General features: G+C 40.2%; 1 protein-coding gene across 1 annotated transcript in view; it reads left to right on the top strand.

Annotated features, from left to right (window-relative positions):
* CENPP (centromere protein P) overlaps positions 1 to 17231 on the top strand; it is a 269089-nt gene that overhangs the window by 37531 nt on the left and 214327 nt on the right. The window contains exon 5 of the mRNA XM_007969749.3: positions 14873 to 14969. Within this exon, the coding sequence (XP_007967940.2) occupies positions 14873 to 14969 (97 nt within the window). The remainder of the gene's footprint in view (positions 1 to 14872; positions 14970 to 17231) is intronic.

The following is a 17231-nucleotide window of genomic DNA, read 5'->3' as shown; positions in this document are numbered from 1 at the left end:
TTTATACATATACACACACACACACACACACACACAAACCTGTATATAAGAAATCATGATTCATAAAATATTCATGTGCACTAATAGTCATGTGCTGCATAACTACTTTTTGATCAGTGACAGACTGCATGTACCAAGGTAGTTTCATGATTACATTACTGTATTTTACTGTACCTTTCCTATATTTAGATATGTTAAATGCACAAATATTTAACATTGTTTTACAACTGCCTACAGCATTTAGTACTGTAATGCTGTATAGGTTTATAGCCTAGGAGTAATAGGCCATACCATATAGCCTAGGTTTGCAGTAGACTGTACCATTTAGGTTTGTGTAAGTACACTGTATGATGTTCCTATAGTAAAGAAATCATCTGACAATGCATTTATCAGAATGTATCCCTGTCGTTAAGCTACACATGACTATAAATATTTACAAAATCGTGAGTGTACACCAAGGCGTCCAGTTCTACTCCAGCTTATCCCCAGTTTATAGTATGTATGTGTTTATATACATACTATCATTTCACATTTCTACAGCCTTTCTTCCATATTGAGAAACTTGGCTCCTAGAAATATCAACAAAGTTATTCATTTGCTCAATCCTATTGGTTTTTTTGTTTGTTTGGTTTTTTTGTTTGTTTGTTTTTGAGATGAGGTGTCACTCTGTCGCCCAGGCTGGAGTGCAGTGGTGCAAACTTGGCTCACCACAACCTCCGCTTCTCAGGCTCAAGTCATCCTCCTACCTCAGCCTCCTGAATAGCTGGAACTACAGGCACGCACCACCACGCCCAGCTAATTTTTTGTATTTTTGGTAGAGATGGGTTTTGGCCATGTTGCCCCCGCTGGTCTTGAACTCTTGGGCTCAGGCGATCCATCTACTTTGGCCTCCCAAAGTGCTGGGATTATAAGCATGAGCCACTGTACTCAGCCAATCCTATTGTTTTTTGTAGTGAAGGCCTGCTTTTTTTTTTTTTTTCCCCCAATTAAAAAAATTTTTTTTCTTAGAGATAGGGGTCTTACTATGTGACCCAGGCTGGTCTCACACTCCTGGGCTCAAGCAGTCATCCTGCCTTGGCCTCGCAAAGTGCTGGGATTACAAATGTGAGCCATTGTGCCTGGCCCAATGTTCTGCTTTTAATGGATTTTTTAGCTTTGTCTATGATTTTGGCCTTAAAAGTCTTTATTTCATTTTTGGTTTTGAAAGATATCATTCGGGGTATAGAATCCTTGGTTGACTGTTTTGGTTCTTTGGGTTTTTTCTCCTGAGTACTTTAGAGGTATTTGTCCGTTGTCTTGTGGCTTAACAGTACATTTGCTGTGCTGCTTCTTTATGTTCTCCTGTATGATGGAACTGGTTGTTGTGTTGGATACACAACTCTATTCATTTGGTCAAAATCATAAAATTAAGAAAAAGAGTGAATTTTACTGTATGTAAACTTTTAAATAAATAAATACATGTATGTTAAAAGCATATTATATACTTTGCATTGTATTAGTCTCTAAGAATACAATGATGAACAAGATAATTTTCAATTTTATGAAGCTTAGAACCTAGTGTATGTGCAAAACCAATGATACATGGTAATTGATGGTAGAGTAAGTGCTATGGGAATATAAATGCATACAATGTCTACTCTAGGGGAGAGGGAGGGGTGGTATTAGCCCCAGGTCACCTAGGAGAGTGCCTTGTACATGGTTGGTGTTCAAACAGTTCTTGAGTGAATCATCTAACAAACCACTTGAAAATGTAAGACCTGAAGTTAAGCAGAGATTAGACAGACAAGTCACTAGTATTCCTTCATTTATCCGACAGTTATGTGTTGCCTATTCTGCAGCCAAGCACTGTCGTTGTGCTTAGTATGTAGCAGTGAACAAAAGAAAAACCCGTCTTCATAAATTCAAGAGGTTTATTTTCTAGTAGGGGAAACAGGCAATAAACAAAACAGATAAGTAAAATAAATAATATATTAGATATCGATAAGTGGTGGGGAGAAGATAAACTAGGATGGGAGATTGCGATGCACAGGAGGAGGGAAGGTACCATTTTTAAATAGCTAGATTGGGGAAGGCCTCACTGAGAATGTGACACAGGAGTACATGGAGGAGGTTGCCTGGCCTGATCATGTCAGTTGGTTATGAACTCTAGGTACTCTCTAAAAATGTACCAAAAATGTAGCAAATTATGCCTTGCATTATAACTACTCCTTTTTATTTTATTTTATTTTTTATTTTTTATTTATTTTTTTTTGAGACAGAGTCTCATGCTCTCACTCACACTAGAGTGCACGGGCACGATCTTGGCTCACTGCAACCTCCACCTCCTGGATTCAAGTGATTCTCCTTCCTCAGCCTCCTGAGCAGCTGGGATTGCAGGCGTCTGCCACCACGCCTTGCTAAATTTTGTATTCTTAGTAGAGATGGCCAGATTGGTCTCAAACCCGTGACCTTAGGTGATCCACCCCATCTCGGCCTCACAGAGTGCTGGGATTATAGGTGTGAGCCACTGTGCCCAGCCTATAACTATTCTTATCCTCGTGTAAATTATAAATTTGTGATAATGAGGACAGTGTACCTTTATGTATTTCATTTCTTTTTTTTTTTTTTCCCTTAAACTAATGACTAACAGCATTGAATTAGAAAAAGTGTTTAATCTCTGTGGAGTTATCTGCAAAATGAAAGAACTGGATAGAATTATTTCCAGGGTTCACTGGGTGCGGTGGCTCACACCTGTAATCCCAGCACTTTGGGAGGCCGAGGTGGGCGGATCACAAGGTCAGCAGATTGAGACCATCCTGGCTAACAAGGTGAAACCCCGTCTCTCCTAAAAATACAAAAAAATTAGCCAGGCGTGGTGGCGGGCGCCTGTAGTCCCAGCTACTCTGGAGGCTGAGGCAGGAGAATGGTGTGAACCCGGGAGGCGGAGCTGGCAGTGAGCCGAGACAGTGCCACTGCACTCCAGCCTGGGCAACAGAACGAGACTCTCTCAAAAAAAAAAAAAAAAAAAAAAAAAATTATTTCCAGGAGTCTGTCCCATTCTAAAACCTTATAAATTTATGAATTAAAGAATAAAATATATCTGAGAAATGATGGAATTTACTGGAATTGGAATGATGGAGCTGTAGAAGAACATCCATAACTTAGATCTCTTCTTTATAACATGGGATGATTGCTAGCACTTGGGGAATCCTTCTCAGTGAAACCAGATAGACAAAAAACACTGCTGCTTTGGGCCACCCACTAGACATGAAATTACTTCATTTTACAGATTGTGTATTTTTGGTATTACTTGTGGCACAGATTCCTAAACTCCTTTAGTGAGTATATATGCCCACCACTATTTACAGATCACTCAACTGATCTTGTTAGAGTCCTCAGTAATGAATTTTATGTGCCAGATGCTTTCTTCAGTATTTGTGGTCTTTTTCTTTTTAAAAAGGCATTATTTTTAAAATAAAACACAGAAAAGTATAAAAAGTTAAACCTGGAAGGGATTTGGGAAGAAATTATTCCTCTGATTAATCATTGTAGACAAATAGGAGTGAATGATTATTACACATACATGCTCATTTTTTCAAACATCTGAGACTGTTTTGAGGACATTGTTTGAGAGGATCACGATTCAGTTAGTTCAGTACTGACTTCCCCAAGAGCTCTCATGGAATTCCGGCAGGTTGAACATCTATAATCTGAAATCCAGACTGCTCTAAAATCTGACATTTTTTGATTGCTGACATGATTACCTTAAGTGGAAAATTCCACACCTGACTTGTGACAGGTTGCAGTCAAAATGCAGGTGTACAACACAGTTCATTCAACATCCTCAAGGGAAAAAGACCCTCCCAGCTCCCTTCTGCTGTGGTAGCAGCATGCATTCATAACAGAACAAGAAATCATGTCAGATTCTAAAATCAAAGCTAGATTAATAGGACAAAAACTGTTGTTAATGAGGCAGATAACTGTGGAGGAAACGTTTATTTTGTTTTTATGTATTCATTTATTTTTTGACACAGAGTCTCACTCTGTCTCTCAGGCTGGAGTGCAGTGGCACAATCTAGGCTCACGGCAACCTCCACCTCTGGAGTTCAAGCAATTCTCCTGTCTCAGCCTCCCGAGTAGCTGGAATTATAGACACACGCCACCACACCCAGCTAATTTTTGTATTTTTAGTAGAGACATGGTTTCGCCATGTTGGGTAGGCTGGTCTGGAACTTCTGTCCTCAAGTGATCTGCCCTCCTCAGCCTCCCAGAGTGCTGGGATTACAGGCATGAGCCACCGTGCCCAGCCTTTGGAGGAAACATTTAAAAATGGTTCTACAGGAGCCATCCAGCAGAATGCCTCCTCATCCCTAGAGAACCCATTTCTTGGTCCCACAACTGCTTCTTATGTTTCTTCTCACCTAAAAAAATAAAATATGGTATACAGTAACATTTTATTTTATTTTATTTATTTTTTGAGACGCAGTTTCAGTCTTGTTACTCAGGCTGGAGTGCAATGTTGCGATCTTGGCTCACTGCAACCTCTGCCTCCCAGGTTCAAGCGATTCTCCTGCCTCAGCCTTCCGAGTATCATGCCCAGCTAAGTTTTGTATTTTTAGTAGAGATGGGGTTTTACCACACTGGCCAGTCTGTTCTCAAATTCCTGACATCAGGTGATTCACCCGCCTCGGCCTCCCAAAGCACTGGGATTACAGGCGTGAGCTACCAGCACCTGGCATACAGTAACATTTTAATCAAAACACAGCATCATAGGTGGAGACTGGAAGCCTACCATTGTTAGTTGTTGCCGTTTGTTTTCTTTGTTGTTGTTTTTTTTGTTTTTGTTTTTGTTTTTTTTTGGTTTTTTTTGGAGACAGAGTCTCACTCTGTCGCCAGGCTCGAGTGCAGTGGCGTGATCTCAGCTCACTGCAAGCTCCGCCTCCCGAGTTCACGCCATTCTCCTGCCTCAGCCTCACAAGTAGCTGGGACTACAGACGCCCGCCACCGCGCCCAGCTAATTTTTTGTATTTTAGTAGAGATGGGGTTTCACCGTGTTAGCCAGGATGGTCTCAATCTCCTGACCTCGTGATCCACCCGCCACGGCCTCCCAAGTACTGGGATTACAGGCTTGAGCCACCGCGCCTGGCCAGTTGTTGCTGTTTTTTAGAAGCTGGTAACTGGTATTTTGGTGATACTGCACTGCATACATTATTTTTTCACTATTTAATGACATGTCATTTTTTACTGTTAAGTTCTTATGTGTGAATATGTTAAGAAAATTATTGCTTATTGGTATCACAAATTCAGTATCAGGAATGATGATGATGCTAAGTAACCACAGATCATCCACATGGGTGACTGAGATAGTGACACCTTTGTTTTCTCATGGATCATTGTACACAAACTTTGTTTCACACACAAAATTATTTAAAATATTGTGTAAAATTACCTCTAAGACCTGGACACTGTCCCCAAGAGATCTCGTTATATACATGCAAATATTCCAAAATCTGAAAAAAATTCAAAATCTGAAACGCTTCTGGTACCAATCATTTTTGAATAAGGGATACTCAGCCTGTATTTCAGCTTCCAATAATTTTATCAAAATTAGCTTCAAAGCAGCTTCATGGGGCCGTTTATTCAACGATCAAGAGCTGCACCAAATTAACCACCTTCATAAAAACATAACTATAGCTGCTGTGAAGACCAATTTCATGAGGTCTCTCTGGGAAGCAGTCCCAATGAGTTCATCATCTGTTACAGAACGTTTTGAGTGACCAGATGTGGACAAACTAAATCTCACCTCTGTATATTGTATATCTATATATTGTGGATAGTTTTTTTGGCTGCTAACAGGAATCAGCAGCTTACATTTGACATATATCTACGTTCATATGCACTGCATGGTTAATATTTAAAAGTTAAGAATAAATGGTCCAGGTGCAGTGGCTCATGCCTGTACTCCTAATGGTTTGGGAGGCTGAGATGGGAGGATCGCTTGAACCCAGGAGTTTATGACCAGTGTTGGGAACATAGTGAGACCCTGTCTCTACAAAAAAAGAAATTGAAAAAAATTTGCCAGGTCTGCCTGCCTGTAGTTGTAGCTGCTCAGGAGGCTGACATGGGAGGGTCACTTGAGCTCAGGAACTCCAGGTTACAGTGAGTTATGATCATGCCACTGCACTCCAGGCTAGGTGACAGAGCAACACACTCTCTCTAAAAATAAATGGAGCCTATTTTAATAGCTTTTATTATTATTAACAAATAATATAGTGAAGCTAACAGATTAAGAGACAATTGCCCTTAAAAACATAGTTACAGTTCACAAGAGGGAGAGGCACACCACACCACAGGGGCCACATGAGGAGCACTGGGGTCAGTCAAGAGACAAATAGGAGAGGGGAATCTATGGGCAAGAGCTTTTATGGTGGTTTCTGTGGGAAGGAATGGTTGAGGCAGCGTAAGCTGGTTTAAGCTTGGCTTGTTTGAATAATTTCAGTGGGCTCTGGGTCAGAGCCTAGTTAACTCTCTTGTACATGGCCCTGGGGTGATTACAGCAGGTGGATACTGGAGAGAACTGGTAAAGAGAGAACCTGGTAAAGGAGGTGTTTGGAGGTGTGGATTCTGGGTTGGTTGTTTTGCATTTGAAAAGCTCACTCAAGGGCAAATTGTTGATTATCTCTAGAGATTGGCTAGGATTGCACTGAATTGCTAGATTGCTTTAGACAATATGGTCATTTTTACAGTATTCTTCAAAGCAATGAGCCTGGGATGTGCATGAGATGACTCATTTGTTATTGGTGTATAGAAACACTACTAATTTTTGTACATTGATTTTGTCCTGCAACTTAACTGAATTCATTGATCAAATCTAAGAGTTTCTTGGTAGAGTCTAGGTTTTTCTAGATATAAGATCATATAAGCAAAAAGAGACAATTTCACCTTCCTCTTTTCCAATTGGGATGCCTTTTATTTCTTTCCTTTGCCTTATTGCTCTGGCTAGGACTAGGCATATGTTGAATAGGAGTGGTAGAAGTCTTAGTCTAGTTTCTAGAGGAAAGGCTTTCAACTTTCCCCTGTTCCGTATGATGTTAGCTTGGGTTTTTTGTATGTAGCCTGTATTATTTTGAGGTATATACCCTCCATGCTTAGTTTGTTAAGTGTTTGAATCCTGGGAGGGTGTTGAATTTTATCAAATGCTTTTTCTGCATCAATTGAGATTATATTTTTTCCTTATATCTTGTAGATGTGATATATTACATTTATTGATTTGTATATGTTGAATCATCCTTGCATCCTTGGTATAAATTACATCTGATCGTGATATATTTCTGATGCGCTGTTGGGTTTGGTTTGCTAATTACTTTGTTGAAGATTTTGCATCCGTGTTCATCAGGAATATGGGACTGTAGTTTTCTTATGGTTGTGTGTCCTTAACTGGTTTTAGTATCAGGGTAATGCTGGCCTCTTGCAGTGAGTGAGGGAGAATTCTCTCCTCTTTGATGATGTAAGAATAGTTTCAGGAGGATTAATATTAGTTCTTCTATGTATGTGTGATAGAATTCGGCTGTTACTCCTTCTGGTCCTGGTCTTTTCTATGTTAGGAGACTTTTTATTGTTTTTGTTTTTTTTTTTTTTTGAGATGGCGTCTCACTCTGTCTCCCAGGCTGGAGTGCAGAGGTGGCACGACCTTGGCTCACTGCAACCGCCGCTTTCCAGGTTCAAGGAATTCTCCTGCCTCAGCCTCCTGAGTAGCTGTGATTACAGGCACTTGCCATCATGCCCAGCTATTTTTTTTTTTTTTTTTAATTTTTAGTAGAGACGGGTTTTACCATGTTGGCCAGGCTGGTCTCAAACTCCTGACCTCAGGTGATCGTCCTGCCTCGGCCTCCCAAAGTGCTAGGATTACAGGTGTGAGCCATGATGCCCAGCTATTTTGTATTCGTTTTCTTTATTTTTTCCTTTATTCTTCCATTACTGCCGCCTTTTGTGTTTAATTGATTTTTATAGTGTACTATTTGATTCTTTCTCCTTTCCTTATCGATGTATTCTTCAGTTATTTTCTTTTCTTTTTCTTTTTTTTTTTTTTTTTTTTGAGACAGAATTTCACTCCTGTTGTCCAGGCTGGAGTGCAATGGCATGATCTTGGCTCACTGCAACCTCTGCCCCCTGGGTTCAAGCAGTTCTCCTTCCTCGAGCAACTGGGATTACAGGCATGCGCCACCACATCCAGCTAATTTTTTATTTTTAGTAGAGACGGGGTTTCTCCATGTTGGTCAGGCTGGTCTTGAACTCCCAACCTCAGGTGATCCGCCCACCTCAGCCTCCCAATCTTTAGTTATTTTCTTAGTGGATACCTTGAGAATTACAGGTAATATCTTAAACTTATAACAACCTAGTTTAAATGAATACTAAACTAGATTGGTATTAATAATACCTTTTAAAACTCTGCTTTTTATATCTCTATTTCTCCCCCTTATATTGTGATTGTCACAGATTACATCTTTATACATTGTTTGGCTATTAACATAGATTTGTAATTTTTGTTTTATGATTTGTCTTTAAATCATATGGGAAAAAGAGGGCTTATTAATCAAACTACAATGATACTTTCTTTATTACTTACCTATGTAACCATTGTTCATTATTTCTGTGTATGGTTTTCAGTTACTGTCCAGTGTTTTTTCCTTTCAGCCTAAAGAATTCCCATGAGCATTTTTTTGTAGGTCAAGTCTACAAGTAATAGACCTCAGCTTTCTTTAATCAGGGAATGTCTTAATTTTTATTGCCTTTGTGAGAGATACTTTTGCTGGATATCAGTCTCAGGATTCTCTCTCTTTGGAGTTCAACAGATTTACCATAATGTTTCTTGATGTGGATCTCTTTGAGGTTATCCAGTTTGCAGTTTATGCACTTCTTGGATGTGTATATTAACTTTTTCATCCAGAGGGATTTGACTGTTATTTCTCAAGATATAATTTCAGCTCCCATTTTTTTTCAACTTTCCTTCTTTGACTTTCATTATGTATATGTTAGTACTTTTCTGGATGTCCCACAAGTCTCTTAGGCTCTGTTTATTTTTCTTCATTCTTTTTTCTTTCTCTTTCTTAGACTGGATAATTTCACTTGACCTACATTCATTTTTACTGATTCTTTTTTTTTTTTTTTTGAGAGATGGAGTCTTGCTCTGTTGCCCAGGCTGGAGTGCAGTGGCGTGATCTTGGCTCACTGCAACCTCTGCCTCCTGGGTTCAAGGGATTCTTGTGCCTCAGCCTCCCGAGTAGCTGGCGTTACAGGCACATGCCACCACGCCCAGCTAATTTTTGTATTTTTTAAATAGAGACTGGGTTTCACCATGTTGGCTAGGCTGGTCTCAAACTCCTGACCTTGTGATCTGCCCACCTCGGTCTCCCAAAGTGCTGGGATTACAGGCATGAGCCACCATGCCTGGCCATTTTTACTGATTCTTATGCCCACTCAAATCTGCTGTTGAGCCCCTTTGGTGAATTTTTCATTTCATTTGTTGTACTTTTCAGTTCTAAAATTTCTATTTCTTTTAAAACAATTTCTGTCTTTATGGACATTTCCTGTTTGTTGCATACTTTGTTCTCTTGATTTTTCTTGAGTTCTCTAAACATATTTAAGGCAGTTGATTTAAAGTCATAGCCTAGTAATTCCACTAGTCATTCTCAGGATAAGTTTCTGTTAATTTCTTTTTTTTTTTTTCTGTGACTGGGCCATATTTTCTTTTTTCTTTGCATGCTTAGGTTTTGTTATTGTCATTAAATACTGTACATTTTGAATATTATGATGGGCAAAAAGGAAAAAAGAAAAAAGGATATCATCTCCAGGTCTATGCATTTTGTTTCTGTATGGGGACACTACTTCAGTGATGAGCCAGGTCTTTCACAACCCTGCCTTAGTCCTGTCCTTAGCCTAGTGATTAGCCAGAGGTTGAAGTTATGCTCCCCTCAGTTCTCTTCTAAGCATGCATTCTGCCCTGAGCATTCAAGTGGCTTTGTAGTTCCCTGGTATACTTGAGCGCTTTTTCCAAGACTTTATCCCCCAAAGATTCTCATTCCCTACCTTTTCTTCTCTTGGCTTTCCGCATATCTGTTGTTTGTCTCAACTGTTCTTTTGCCCTACATAGCAGCGACTTGTTAATTTGCCTTTTAGTATTTTTGAAAAATATCCCCTGTGTAGCTATGTCTTCATGTTGTCTGGGGTCATACTCAAGGTTCATTGTCCCACAGCCACCGAAAACCGGGATGTGAACATACCAGGGTGAGGTTAAGAGTGGACGTTTAATAGGTGAAAGAAGGAGAACTGTCTGCACAGAGAGGGGTCCTGGAGAAAATGGGTTGCTATCGGGAGAACTCACTCCCCATGTTTAACGTGGGTTCTTTTCTATTTCCCAAGTGTCTCGGCTGGGTTGAGAAATAAAGGGAAAGAGCACAAGAGAGAGAAATTTAAAGCTGGGTGTCCAGGGGAGACATCACATGTTGGCAGGATCCGTGATGTTCCCCGAGCCATAAAACCAGCAAGTTTTTATTAGTGATTTTCAAAAGGCGAGGGAGTGCACAAATAGGGTGTGAGTCACAGAGATCACATACTTCACGAGGTAATAAAATATCACAAAGCAAATGGAGGCAGGGCGAGATCACAGGACCACCAGATGAGGTAAAATTAAAATTGCTAATGAAGTTTCAGGCACGCATTGTCATAGATAACATCTTACAAGGAAACAGGGTTTGAGAGCAGGTAACCTGTCTGACCATAATTTATTAGGTGGGAATTTACTCATCCTAGTAAATCTGGGAGCACTATAGGAGACCGGGGCTTATTTCATCCCTTCGGCTTCGACTGTAAAAGACAACGCCTTAAAAAGAGATTGTCTGTAAGCCTACCTTCAGGGCGCATTCTCTTTCTCAGGGATGTTCCTTGCTGAGAAAAATAATTCAGTGATATTTCTCCTATTTGCTTATGAAAGAGGAGGAATATAGCTCTGTTCCGTCTGGCTCACCAGCGGCCAGTTCAAAGTTACCTCTCTTGTTCCCTGAACATCGCTGTTATCCTGTTCTTTTTTAAAGATACCCAGATTTCATATTCAAACACACATGCTCTACAATTTGTGCAGTTGACACAACCACAGGGTCCTCAGGCGACATTCATCCTCCTCAGCTTACAAAGAAGATGACGAGATTAAGAGATTAAAGTAAAGACAGTTATAGGAAATCACAAGGATATTCATTGAGGAAGTGATAAGTGCCCGTGAAATCTTCACAATTTATGTTCAGAGATTACAGTAATGACAGGTGTAAGAAATTATAAAAGTATTAATTTGGGGAACTAATAAATGTCCATGAAATCTTCACAATTTATGTCATTCTGCTACGGCTTCAGGGTTCGGGGTCCCTGACTTCCAGCAACAGGTTGCCACTTCCGCAGTCAAATGCAGGTTTTACAGATGAGCTTGAGGAGGCAGTGTCTGATTTACATAGGGCATGAAAAATTGGTGGGACCAGGTGTGCCACTTGCATAGGATGTGAAGAAGCTGGCCGCCCCACCCTAATCTTTTATTATGCAGATGGATTCTCTATCGGGCCAGCTCCATGTTGCCTGCTTTTTTACTGTACACGTGGTGACAAAGAAAAGGGAAGATGGAGACCGGGCACAGTGGCTCACGCCTGTAATCCCAGCACTTTGGGAGGCCAAAGTGGGCAGATCGCCTGAGGTTGGGAGTTCGAGACCTGCCTGGCCAATATGGTGAAACCCTGTCTCTACTAAAAATACACAGAAAAATTAGCCAGGCATCATGGTGCACGCCTGTAATCCCAGCTGCTTGGGAGGCTGAGGCAGGAGAATCACTTGAACTAAGGAAGCGGAGGTTTTGGTGAGCGGAGATGGCACCACTGCACTCCAGCCTGAGCGACAGAGTGAGACTTTGTCTCAAAAAAAAAAAAAAAAAAAGGGCAAGATGGAGCCTCTATGTTTAACATACCTGGCTTCCAGGGCTAGTAATTCCGCTAGTCATTCAACAGGATAAGTTTCCAGGGCTACCTGGAAGCCAGGTATGTTACAGTAAAAAAGCAGGCAACATGGAGCTGGCCCGGTAGAGAATCCATCTGCATAATGAAAGGTTAGGGTGGGGCAGCCAGCTTCTTCACATCCTATGCAAGTGGCACACCTGGTCTGACCAATTTTTCATGTCCTATGTAAATCAGACACTGCCTCCTTTTCTATTGCACAGCCTTTACTTGTGCAAGCTTCCAGCTTGCTTATCTATGTTTGCGGCTCTATTTTTCAGGCTGCTCTTTGTTAGAAAAGAAATGATTTGGGGGCTGCTTTTTATTAAAAGGGAAGCTTTGCTTGAGGGCTCCTTAACCCTCACTATCTACCTAAATAATTTCTTTCTAGCTCCTGTATCAATTGCAACAAAGTTCTGACTTAGCTGAAATGCACTCAGACCCTTGAATCAAAACAGTTCCTTGGGAATGAGGTCTCTTTTACTTGGGAGCCAAGTCAAGACAAACAATTCCTTGGGAATGGGATCCCTTTGACTGTTGTCAGGATTAGGTTCTCAGGCTAGTAGAGTAGCATGCTATCTTTAAGACTGCTACTGTGGCCAGGTAGGGAGTGTGGCAAGGGTATTTTACAATACTACAAAGTGCTCTTACCCTTTTTCAGTTGCCCTTTTCCTGATTGTTTTCTTAGTTGTAAGCTTTTTACTCTCTTCCCACATTCCAGTAAAAGTGATTCTGACAGCTATGCAATAGTTTTCAGTGTTTCTGAGACAGGATGACCCCTAGCACTTCCTACTTTGCCATTTTTTTTGTTGTTGTTCTTATTGATGCATTTCTAAGTCAAAAGCACACCCCAGCCCACTTTAGTCTGTAGTTCAATATCCTGTTGTGGTCTGCCCCACTCATGTACTATCCCAAGGCCAATGTGAATTCTGGAAATTATTCTACACTATAATTCAGTTCTCAGTATTTTTTTCTATGTAGATTCTGGTTCGTTTTATGTATGAGTTATTTAGGACTTCATAAACAGATGTAAAAGATTCTTGTCTGAAGGCTCCTCTTCTCTGATTCTCCCTTATCTCTTCTTGGGATGACTTACGTGCAGGGTGTGGAAAGTTAGCAGAGCACCCCACTGTGTGTGCAGCTGCCATGTTGGTCGAGAACAGAAATGACATCCTTTCTTTGCTTCTGTTTGCTTGGTGTTAGGCGGGCGTTGCTGACAAAGCTTCCTCTCTCAGTCTTTCTGGTAGCAGTACCCATTTGGGAGGTGAGGACTGTGCTTTGCCTGCTTTTCTTATTGTTGGCAGTGATAGTCGACAGGCTTCACACCTCAGCCTCTGTGGCTAAAGTGCCTGATTAGGAGTGAAAGGGGCACAGCTCCTCTTTGGCATTAGGGTTCCCTTCTGCCAGGCCTGTTTCTTTTCATCTTGCACGATCTCCATTGGCTAGAGGGAATGGTCTTTCCCGAGGCTTTTTGGGTTGTTGTTGTTGTTAATGTACCCTTTGGTAATTCTGGGTTGCAATTAGCTCCTGTGTACAGACTGGGATATACAGGAGACAAAAATAAATCCTAAGGAATTCATTTCCAGATCCTCCCTTGATTCCTGAAGACTCTACCTGACCTGCTTTCTTCTTTCCACATTTCAGAGTTTCTGATGTTTGCTTTATGTGCTGTGTCCATGGTTTTAAATTATAGGTCATGGAAGCATTGGGGTAGAATATGCTTACTCTATCATGACTGGCACAGGAACTCAACTCCCGCAATCATTTATCAAATGAATGATTAAATGATACGTGGTTCTTACCTTCAAGTTACTTGTGGTGTATGTGGCTTACATTCTTAATATAGATGTACTATTAAGAGAATTAAGACTCATTCCTGTGAGAGTTCTCATAGGCAAAGGAATGAGATTATTTCTAGCTGTCAGGGAATAGGATATGTGGTGTGGTGGTTGTTCTGACAAGGACTCTCTGCCACCAACTGGATGTCCTGCGGCTCAGTTCAGTTCTCACACTAACAGACCTCCAGATTACAGGCAGAGGTCTTCACCAAGAGTGTCTCCACTTCACACTCCAGCTGCAAGTGTCAGGGTCCACCTGCAGTTAGGACCAACTGGCCATAAATTCTGGAGTTCCCACAAATCTCTCAGGTTTAATAACTTACTAGAACCACTCACAGAACTTAATGAAAACACTAGACTTATAATTAGCATTTTATTATGAAGGATACAACCCAGACACAGCCAAATGGAAGTAATGCGTAGATGAAGGTCTGGGGGTTGGGGAGACAGAGATTCCTTGTGGAATCCAGGCACATTATCCTCCCAGCACATCAGTGTATTCACCAACCAGGAAGCTCTGCCATGCTCCTGGTTAGCCCTCAAATGATGTGTTTGGTGATGTGTTCGATGTGTTTTCCTGGTGAAGCGCCTCCAGTCTGCAATATGTAGGAGCCACTGTGAGACAGCTCGTTAGCATAACAAAGACACATCTATCACTCAGGAAGTTCCAAAGGTTTTAAAGCACTATGCCAGAAACTGGCACTTACATACTGTCTATTCTTCATTATTCTTTATTATACTACAGTCATCGAATAAAGTTTCAGAGAATGTGGCATTTGAGTGATTTGAATAATAGGTAGACTTAAACATTTGAAAATGGGGAAAGGGGTGTTCTAGGCTGAGAAAGTAGCATTAGCAGTCACACCAGAGGAACACACACAGACAAGTGCAGGAATTGATATGTAGAACTACATCAAGTAGCTTTTGATTTTAGTGTAGGATACATGAAAAGGAAAAATAAGAAATAAAGCTAGATTGGGTCTATCATTTAATGATATTTATTAATCAGAGGATCATTTATTCCTACAGAGCAGAAGACAGAAAAGATCTGTTCATGTTTTTTCGAAGCCTGCATTTTTTTGTGGAGTGGTTTGAATATCGTAAGCGCACGTTTCAACATTTCAAGGTAAAGTCTGAAGTTTTTGAATTTAAACATATATGGAAAACAAAGCTGATATTAGTTGGGGATTCATCCATACATCCTTTTCTTAAAAGCTTTCAAACAGTAGAAAATATTCTCATTGACTTTTGGAATTTGCGATTATTTGGCATAACTGGAGGAGGATTGCTTCTGTACAAATCGGCACACAGTTTATATTGTGGAATGTCTTGAAAGAAGTGTGGTTATATTCAAATTTATTTAAAATGCACATTTTGAAAAACCATTCTTTCAAGAGTACTTGAAGTAAAACAACAAATGTTAATAAAGAATGTCATCACAGCAGGCTTATCATGTAGTGGTATACTGCTAACTTCCTGAGCCAGACTCTGTGTTTTCAGCTTCTCAATTGTACATTTCAAGTTTAAATACCAAAGCCTGATTCTTGTGAAGTAATGCTTCCTAAAGCCTGATATGGGTACTTTAAAGTACTTCTTTTTATTCCCTTTCTTTGTTTTTGGGCATAACTGAAATTAAGTTTGGTTGCATTGGAATACCTCGGGTTCTACTCATTTGGATAGCATCAAATTATTGACAGCATTAATCCACACAGAAACCAGTTCCAAAAGTCAACTTAAATAATATTTCAAGGTTCAGATTCCCTCAAAAGCCTAACCAGGTCATGACTATTGTTTTTAGGACTTGTACTAACTCTCCTTTATTTGGGATTCTATTGTTTTTTATTATTATTTATTCTGTTTGGTTGAGCTAATAAAATCTGTCAGGCCTAGGATTTTTTTCCACGAAGAAACATGGGCAGTTCTGTACTACAGTACCTTGAGGTGTTCTCATGATTTTGTTGTATTTTATCATATGTAGTCTCGTGCCAGAAAAATTAAAGATTTCTGCTTCGCAAGTGGTACAATACAGTAATGACCGGGGAGTGTGCTGGCTGTTACGGTAATAAATGAATCACCTAATGTTGCTGTTTCCTTATGCATTTGAATGGGTGATGGAAAGTGGGAGCACTGGTCTCCATTTCCAAAGCTGATATGACTCTATGTGCTTTCCAGGCAGGTATGGAGGTATAATTGGTGTATTTTTCCTATAGAGGGTAGAGACCTTCTAGGAGCTGGTCTTTGCTAGTTTTAACGTTACTAGGGTGGAAAAAACCAATCACATTGTTCTGTAACCATCACCAATATCCACAATGTTTTGTAACCATCACCACTATCCTTCTCCAGAAGTTTTTCATCATCCCAAACTGAAACATACCCATAAAACATTAGCTCCTCATTCCTGCCTTCTCTTAGCGCTTGCTACCACTGTTCTGTTTTTTGTTTCTATGAATTTTAGTATTCTAGGTACCTCATATATGTGGATTGACCTTTCACTTAGCATAATGTCCTCAAAGTTTCTCCATGTCATAGCAAGTGTCAGATTTCTTTTTTTTTTTTTTTTTTTTTTTTTGAGACAGGGTCTCACTATGTCACCCAGGCTGTAGTCCAGTGTTGCAATCACAGCTCATGGCAGTTTTGACTGTCCCTGGCTCAGGTGATCCTCCCACCTCAGCCTCCCAAGTAGCTGGGACTCCAGGCGCCTGCCACCATGTCAGCTAATTTATGTATTTTTTGTAGAGATGCAGTTTCGCCATGTTGCCCAGGCTGGTCTCGAACTACTGGGCTCAAGCAATTCACCTATCTTGGCCTCCCAAGCCCAGTGCCCTCCCCCTGCCTTTTTTTTTTTTATTAAGGCTGGATCATATTCCGTTAAATGTATATACATTTTGTTTATCCATTCATTTGCTGATGGGCACTGGTTGTTTTTACTTTTTGGCTATTGTGAATAATCCAGCCGTGAACATTAGTGTGCTAATAATCTGTTTGCGCCCCTTTCAATTCTTTTAAGTGTAATTATATACCTGGAAATAGAATTGCTGGATCATAAGGTAATTCTATGTTTAATTATTTGAAGAACCACATACTCTTTTTCACAGTGCTTGTACCATTTTACACCAGCAAAGCACAAGTACTTCAGTTTCTCTACAACTACTTTAATAACTGTTATTTTCTGCTTTTTTTTTTTTTTTTTTTGGCTATAGCCAACCTAATGGGTAGGAAGTGATAGCTCATTGTGGTTTTGATTTACAACTTCCTAATGGTTAGTGATGTTAAACATATTTTTATGTGCTGGTTGGCCATTTGTATATCTTTGAGGAAATGTCTCTGCAAGTCCTTGGCCCATTTTTGAATTGGGTTGTTTTTTGTTGTTGAATTGTAGAGTTATTTA

Source organism: Chlorocebus sabaeus, chromosome 12 (assembly GCF_047675955.1).
Source record: "Chlorocebus sabaeus isolate Y175 chromosome 12, mChlSab1.0.hap1, whole genome shotgun sequence".
NCBI lineage: Eukaryota > Metazoa > Chordata > Mammalia > Primates > Cercopithecidae > Chlorocebus > Chlorocebus sabaeus.
This window is presented reverse-complemented; position numbering and strand designations above follow the sequence as displayed.